At 44.5% G+C, this 8856-nt stretch overlaps 1 protein-coding gene across 1 annotated transcript; it reads left to right on the top strand.

Annotated features, from left to right (window-relative positions):
• The first annotated feature begins 4419 nt into the window (after positions 1 to 4419).
• LOC112885289 lies at positions 4420 to 5223 on the top strand. Its single transcript, XM_025950940.1, has one exon. The coding sequence runs from the start codon at positions 4420 to 4422 to the stop codon at positions 5221 to 5223; it is 804 nt and encodes a 267-aa protein (XP_025806725.1).
• Positions 5224 to 8856: the final 3633 nt, after the last annotated feature.

Genomic DNA, 8856 nt, shown 5'->3' on the forward strand with positions numbered 1-8856 from the left:
GCATTTGGGAGGGCACTCATCAAGGATAGGCATGGCGTGCATGTTGGAGGTCATGGACCCAGTATTAGCTGAGTTTGTTATTCCATATAAGCTAATGAGATTCAGAAAAAAGCTGCTAGCATATACGCAACACAAAAGGAAAGGAGATCGTGTTCCAGGGTGTTCGCGTGAGTTTTCTCTTGTTTGTGAGAGAGAGTTCTTGAGCTCGTCGGCGTCGCTGGCGTCGCGGCCAGCGACGTTACATCAGCAAACTCCAACAAGTGGCATTAGAGCCGGTTGCGGACTAGGACTCGATTACAGCGCAGTATCGCCGATGGAATCGTTACTGCAAGATCGGGTGGGCGATGACGGGCACTTAAACCGCCGTCGCCAAAAGGAGACGGGAATAAGGGCGGTAAGGAGGACAGCCCGGGCGGGAGCGGAGCCAAGGATGGCGGCGCCATCATCCAGCGGGTCGTTCGCGAGGTGGGCAGCAGGACTAGCTACCCCGTCCTCACCAGGGTGCTCCTACTAGGCGCGCATCACGAAGGTGAAGCTCAAGGCGCGGGCTCTCTGGCGGGTGATCGACAATGGCGACATCGATCCGCAGGAGGACGTGATGGCTCTCGACGCCCTCTGCTCCGTCGTCCCTCCGGAGTTGGCAACCGTGATCGCCGACAACGATATGGCAAAGGAGGCGTGGGACACCATCGCTACACTGCGCGTCCGTGACGGGCGTGTGAAGAAGAACACCGCGCAGCAACTTCGCCGCGAGTTTGAGTTGGCGGCGTTCAGGGACAGCGAGTCCATGGAGGAGTTCGCACTTCGGATGAAGGGTATGGCGGCTCAACTCACGATCCTCGAAGATCCCATTACGGACAGCACGGTGGTGGAGAAGATCCTCCGTAGTGTGCCGTCATAGTTCAAGCAGATCATGGTGGCCATCCGCACGCTGCTTGACGTCTCCACCCTCTCCGTCGCTGATGTCGTGGAGAACTGAGGGCAGCAGAGGAAGAATTGGAGCTGGCACTAACCACGCTGCAGCGCGACGGCAAGCTGTACCTGACGGAGGAGAAGCGGGACGCGAGCTCCTGGGTGCTCGACATCGGGGCCACAAATCACATGTCGGGGTCCCGGGCGGCATTCGCGGCACCGTCCTGTTCGCGTGCAAGAATGGCGAGCACAGATCCTTCCATGGCGTCTACTACATCCCCAAGCTCACGACGGACATTGTGAGCGTTGGACAACTCGATGAGGTGGGGTACAAGATCGACATCGATGATGGCGTGAAGAGGATCCGGAAACCTAGCAGGCGGATCTTGTCAAAGGTCGTGCGCGCGGCGAACCGGCTGTATGTGCTCAACATCAACATCGCACAACCGGTCTGCCTGGAGGCGCGCGGCAAGGAGGACGCTTGGCACTGGCACGCGCGGCTGGGGCATGTCAACATGGCCGCGCTACGGAAGATGGCCAGGAAGGAGCTAGTACGCGGTCTTCTGGCGGTGGAGGAGGTGGACAAGCTGTGCGAGGCGTGCCTTACTGGGAAGCAGAGGCGCTCGTCGTTCCCAGCTCAAGCACAACATCGGGCGGAACATGTTCTGGAGCTCGTGCATGGTGATTTGTGTGGGCCGATCACACCAGCTACACCAAGCGGAAACAAGTACTTCCTACTTCTTGTCGATGATTTCAGCCATTACATGTGGGTGACGGCGCTCCCCATGAAAGATCGTGCTGCGGAGGCAATCAAGATCTTCCACGCGTGGGCGGAGGGCGAGTCTGGTCTCAAGCTCGGCGCGCTCCGGACCGATCGAGGAGGCGAGTTCAACTCAGCAGACTTCGCCGAGCACTGCGCAGCTGGTGGGGTTCGTCGGCAACTCACAGCGCCGTACAACCCACAACAAAATGGTGTGGTGGAATGCTGAAATGGCACTATGGTGGCCACAGCTCGAAGCATGCTCAAGGCGAAGGGGTTGCTGGGCTGGTTTTGGGGTGAGGCGGTGAACACCGCTGTGTATATCCTAAACCGATGCCCGACTAAGAGCGTCGAAGGGATGATGCCACTCTGAAAGTGCATCTAGGCCTCTAATTGATTTTGGTGATTCTTGACAATCACAATTTGGGATATGATGCTTTGATGAAGTTGTGTGCAGGAATAAAATAAAAGAATTGAGAAGAAGATGAAAAGAAGGTCCCCAATTCAAATATGTATGGTGGTGGAGTTCACTGGTGATTTAATTCAGATTTTCGTTTTGAATTTGAGTATAGGACCACCGTACTATGAAGGGGGATGCTGTCGATTGATCCAGATTGTCAAAGTGCTTCAGTTTAAAATGAAATTCTTTCTTGAGAAAATCTACCTTCTAAATTCATCTGGGTCGGATGATCCGGCCCTAGGCCGGATGATCCGGCCTCAAAGCCTGAAACCTTATGTCGCCTATCGGATGATCCGACCCCATGGCCGGATGATCCGGCCCTGGGAATTCTAGAGAGCTTTTCGTGCTTAAATGAGTGCTGGGTCGGATCATCCAACCCTAGGCCGGATGATCCGGCCATGGGAGTTGCGTAGTGTATTTTGACCTATTCTGTTGCTTGCTCGGATAATCCGGACTAACACCGGATGATCCGATATCCCTCAGAAATACACATAACGGTCACTTGAGGTGGGTGGGGTATTTATACCCTTTCACCCCCCTCATTCACTGTTGCTGCTTCCCACGACCTAACACACCTCCACAACATTCATTTTAACCCTCCCCTCCATCCAAGAGCTTGATTCTTGCAAGGATTCACCTAGGGATTGAGAGGGAGTGAGATTTGGGGTGTGGGAAGAGAGCACTTCGTGGGCTTTCACTTGTTTATCTCAAGAAGCACTTGAAGCATCCTTTGATTCATCAATTTGCATTTGTTACTCTTGGAGCCCAGCTCCTAGACAGTTAGAGGTGCCGGTAAACTCTCATTCCTTTGTGGTTTGAGCTCCCGGAAGTTTGTATTACCCCTCTCTTTGTGAGATCAATAGTAAGTAACTCAATCCTCCTTTGTGGTTGATTGTGAGAGACTTGGGGCTAGTAACAGCCCGGCTCTTTGTGAGCATCTCAACGGAGATGTAGCTCCTTTGTGGAGTGAATTTCGGATTAAATCTTGTGTCTCCATTTATTTATTGTTGTTCATATCGTTCTTGAGCTTATTTCGACCCGATCTACTAGATAGGTGTAGATCTCGTATATTGGATTCCTGCATAGGCTTTGCAATACCTTTTGCCAACTTTGTATTCAAAGGGAATCGTCAAAAGTTAAGTATATTTTGAATTTAGTTGTTGGTTATTTTCTCCTGGCTGGAAGATCCGACCTTAGGACGGATCATCCGCCGCCCGGAAGATCCGACCCTCGGCCGGATCATCCGGAACTTGGAAGATCCGACCTTGAGCCGGATCATCCGGCCGCTGACGTTTTTCTGCCAAGATTTTCAGGAAAAATTTGAACAAGGCCTATTCCCCCCCTCTAGGCCTAGTGTTGGTCCTTTCAATTGGTGTCAGATCCTAATCCCTTGATTAAGGCTTAACCGCTAAGGGAAACACACTATGGATGGGATCGGTGATAACTCCGGTATTGGTGCATCCTCCGAGAAAGAACATGTGGTTGTGGAATCATGCTCAGATGATGATGATGACTTCGCTATAAGCGATGTTGATGAGAGCTTGGAGGAAGCGGAGAAGAAGAAGAAACGAAGTGAGAAGATAAGAAAGAAAATTGCCGAACAAGCCGAGAAGAAATCACAAAAGCTTCTCAAGAAGAAGTTGAAGGAGAAAGAAATCCGTGCAGGACTTCATGTGGTGTCTTATTCATATGAGACTTCTTCCTCTCATAAAACTCTTGATCCCGCTAACCTTGCTTTTACATCGGTTCCAATGGGAAAAGTTCCTCACTTTGATGGGAGTGACTATGCTCGTTGGAGCGATGATATGAAAATGTACTTATATGGTCTTCATCCCTCTCTTTGGACTATTGTGGTTGTAGGTGTGGACATTAATGCCAAGCCCCCTCACACAAAAGAGCAAGAACATGACTTCTTCTGAAATGCTCAAGCCGTGATGGTTCTTCGAAGCTCTCTAAGCTCATATGAATACAACAAGATAAGAGGGGTTGAAATTGCAAAGGACATTTGGGATACACTCCAATTGTCTCATGAAGGAACGGATATGGTCAAGGAGGGAAAGATGGATGTTCTTCAAGGGGAACTTGAATCCTTTGTCATGAAGAAGGATGAAAGTCTTAAAGAAATGCATGATCGCTTGAAGCTTCTTGTGACCGAATAAGGATTCTTGGTAGTAAGGATTGGGATGAGCACAAAGTCACTAAGAAAATGCTTAGAGCATATGCTCCGAAGAATCCAATGCTTGCAACCATGATTAGAGATAAGAGAAAATTTAAGCATATGCTACCCATGGAGTTGTTCAACAAGTTGCAATTCCATGAGATGAACAACGTGGATGTGTCCAAATCAATTGAACAAAGTGAAGTCAAGGCAATTGCTCTAAAGGCCGAACCAAGCAAGAAGAATGAGTCAAAAGAGAAGAACTCAAAGTCAAAGAAGAAGGAAGATTCAAGTGACAATGATAGCACCGATGAAGGGACCGCCATGATGGTGAAGAATTTCAAGAAGTTCATGAAGAGAAGAGGTGACAAGAAGCCGGTTCACCAAAGAAGATGTTATGAGTGCGGTGAGAAAGGTCACTATATCGCCGATTGTCCTCACAAGAAAAAAGATAAGGAGGACAATAAGTCAAAAGACAAGTACCATGATAAAGAGAAGAAGTACAAGGAGAAGAGCAAGGAATACAAGAAGAAACATGGCAATGCTCATGTTGGTGAAGGTTGGGAGTCAAGTGATGACTCCGACAAAGAAGAAGTAGCAACTCTTGCTATTCAAGCCCCTACACCAACTCAAAGACTCTTCAACAACTACTCCGAAAGTGATGATGAATTTCTCATTTGCCTTATGGCTCAAGGGACCAAGGTGTTAAATGCTTCCGCTCCTCCATCATCTACTCCCTCAACATCTAGTGACATAGAAAATAATCTAGATGAAGAGGAGGTCAAACTAGAAAGAAATATGATAAATGAGTTTGGCAAAAAGGGCTATAAACAAATTAAAAAACTAATGGAGAAATTGGAAAAGAGAAAAGAGACTCTCGAGAGGCAAGAAGACTTGCTTATCCTTGAAAAGGAAAGAAAATCTTGCCCTTAAGAAAACTCTAGTTGAGGAAAAGGTGAAGGTTGATAAATTGACACTTGACTTGTCAAGTGCCAATGACTCACTTAAGAGAATATCTAAGGAATCATCTTTGATTAATGACTCTTTTGTTAATCTAAAAAATGCACATAGTGAGCTTCAAGAAAGGCATTCAAGCCTAGAGGTCAAATATAAACATCTTGAAACTAACTTTGATACTCTTTTAAAAAAAACCAAAATCATCTCCAAAACAACTCATGATCCAAATATCTCCACTAGTGAAGGTTGCTCAAAATGTTATTCAATTGATATCAAATCTTGTGTAACTAACCTTGTTAAGCTAGAAGAAAAGTCAAAGCAAAAGATGCTCAAATTAGGGATTTGAACAAGTTGGTTGACATAAGTAAAACTAAAGGTAAGAGTGCATTCGAGTCACATCCGGCATATAAGGCCGAGAGATATCCTAGTATTAAGGATGGACTTGGATTCACACGAGGTGGAAGGTCAAATGGCACAAGAAAAATAAATGAATATGAAATGCCCTTGTTCAAAAAAGGCACTAATATTGGAGAGTTGATGAACATTGCTTATGGTGCGTCAAGGGTGAACAACATTGAAGCAAAACCCTTGGTTAAGATTCTTAGCAAGGGTGCCAAGGACTCAACCAATCTCAAGAAAAAAGAGAAGATAATTGAGCGCAAACCATCTTCCAACTACACAATTGATTACACGGTCATGTGGGATCAAAATGGGAAGATGGTGGTCAAGTATGTTGGCGCTCATGCTAAGAAAATGATGAGAAGTGTTTGGGTGCCCAAGATGTCTGGGTCTAACCCTCAAGGACCCAACCTCATTTGGGTACCTAAAATCAAGATTTAATTTATTTTGTAGGCATATTCCTCCGGTGGTCCTATATGATTGCTAGATAGCGGTTGTTCAAATCATATGACCGGAGAGAAGAAAATGTTTACTAATCCTGAAGAATATGACTCGCCTATTGAGAGAATCATGTTTGGTGATAATAATTATGGTGAAGTTGTTGGTCAAGGTGATATCCCTATCTCAAAAGATTCATCACTTACTAATATTTATTTAGTTGATACTTTGGGGTACAATTTGTTGTCCGTTTCACAATTTTGTGAGAAAGGCTACAATTATCTCTTTACTAATGAGGGTGTGACCATCTTGAGACGGGAGGATTCCTCTATTGCTTTTACAGATCGTTTAAAGGGAAAACTTTATTTAGTTGATTTCACAACTACTAAAGTGGAACTTAAGACATGTTTAGTGGCAAAATCTAACTTGGGTTGGCTTTGGCATCGCCGGCTTGCCCATGTTGGCATGAGAAACTTGGCCAAATTTGAAAAGGGTGAGCACATCTTAGGACTAACAAATGTTACTTTTGAGAAAGACAGGTTATGTAGTGCTTGCTAAGCCGGGAAACAAGTTGGTGCTCCTCGTCTACCCAAGAACATATTGACTAGTTCAAGACCTTTGAAACTACTTCATATGGATTTATTTGGTCCAATTGCTTATGTTAGTATTGGTGGGAATAAATATGATCTTGTGATTGTGGATGACTTCTCTAGATACACTTAGGTATACTTCTTGCAAGATAAAAGTGAAGCTCAAAGGGTTATCAAAAAGTTCATTAGAAGAGCACAAAATGAGTTTGAATTGAAGATTAAGAATGTTAGAAGTGATAATGGTTCGGAGTTTCGGAATCTCAATGTGGAGGAATATCTTGATGAAGAAGGGATCAAGCATGAGCTCTCAGCTCCCTATACTACTCAACAAAATAGCATTGTTGAAAGGAAGAATAGAACTCTTATTGAGATGGCTAGAATTATGCTTGACGAATACAAGATTCCGGATTCATTTTGGGCCGAAGCAATTAATACGTCTTGCCGTGCCGTGAATCGTCTCTATCTTCAAAAGTACTTGGGCAAGACTCCATATGAGATCCTCACCGGTAACAAGCCAAAGGTGCATTATTTTAGAGTCTTTGGTTGCAAGTGTTATATTCTTAATAAGAAAACCAAAAGTTCTAAGTTTGCACCTAAGGCCGATGAAGGTTTTCTACTTGGTTATGGTACTAATTAACATGCCTATCGTGTCTTCAACAAAGCCTCCGGGTGTGTTGAGGTCACGGTAGATGTGAAATTTGATGAATCAAATGGCTCTCAAGTAGAGCAAGTTGAAAATGACCTTGTAGGTAATGAAGAGCCTCCAAACCAATCCATCTTGAAGATGAGTCTAGGAGAAGTAAGACCTCATGAAGATCAAGAAGAAGAGCAAGCGGAAACCCAAGCTCCGAATATTTGTCCTAATCTTAATTCATCATCATCAACAAGAGTCGAACCACCAAGTTTTTCTCAAGATCAAGATAAAGCTCATGGTGACGATCATGATCGTGGCAATGATCAAGAGGGAGCTAGTGGTGAAGATGCTCAAGTTGATGGTTCTCATGATGAGGGCGATGATGATGAGCCTATTCAACGCCAATCAATATTTCCTCACCCAAGAGTTCATCAAAGTATTCAACGGGATCATCCCGTTGATAATATCCTTGGGAGTATTCGAAGAGGGGTAACTACTCGTTCACTTTTAGTAAATTTTTATGCATGTTACTCGTTTGTTTCCTCTTTGTAACCTCTTAAGGTAAAAGATGCTCTTGGTGATGCGGATTGGGTCATTGCAATACAAGAAGAGCTGAATAATTTTACAAGAAATGAAGTTTGGGAGTTGGTTCCAAGGCCCAAGCAAAATGTAATTGGTACAAAGTGGGTTTTCCAAAACAAGCAAGATGAGCATGGCATTGCCACAAGAAACAAGGCTAGATTGGTTGCTAAAGGTTTTACTCAAATTGAAGGTCTAGACTTTGGTGAGACTTATGCTCCGGTGGCTAGGCTTGAGTCCATTCGTATTCTTCTAGCCTCTGCCGCCCATCATGACTTCAAGCTATATCAAATGGATGTGAAGAGTGCATTCTTAAATGGACCTCTCTCCGAGTTGGTATATGTAGAGCAACCTCCGGACTTTGAAGATCCTCAATTTTCCGATTATGTGTACAAGCTCCATAAGGTGCTCTATGGGCTCAAGCAAGCTCCAAGAGCATGGTATGAATGCCTTAAGGAATTTCTTCTTAAGAATGGCTTTGAAATGGGCAAACTGATTCGACTCTCTTCATTCAAAAAGTAGACAAGGATTTATTTGTTTGCTAAATTTATGTTGATAATATTATCTTTGGTTCTACTAATAAAAAATTTTGTGAAGAATTTAGTAGGATCATGACAAAGAGGTTTGAGATGTCCATGATGGCTGAATTGAAGTTCTTTCTTGGTTTTCAAATCAAGCAATTGAAGAATGGAACTTTCTTATGTGAAACCAAGTATACAAGTGATATGCTCAAGAAGTTTGACATGGTAAATGCTAAGCCCATCAAGACTCCTATGGCTTTAAATGGACATCTTGATCTCAATGAAGATGGAAAACCGGTCGATCAAAAGGTATATCGCTCCATGATTGGATCTCTTCTTTACCTTTATGCATCTAGACCGGATATTATGCTTAGTGTGTACATGTGTACAAGATTTGAAGCCAATCCTAAGGAATATCATTTAGTGGCTGTTAAAATAATCTTTAGAT

This window comes from Panicum hallii, chromosome 3 (genome assembly GCF_002211085.1).
Source record: "Panicum hallii strain FIL2 chromosome 3, PHallii_v3.1, whole genome shotgun sequence".
Taxonomy (NCBI): domain Eukaryota; kingdom Viridiplantae; phylum Streptophyta; class Magnoliopsida; order Poales; family Poaceae; genus Panicum; species Panicum hallii.

What these genes read in the sequence shown, in the direction of transcription:
- LOC112885289 (XM_025950940.1), top strand. Translation starts at nt 4,420, where the DNA reads ATGGAGTTGTTCAACAAGTTGCAATTCCATGAGATGAACAACGTGGAT.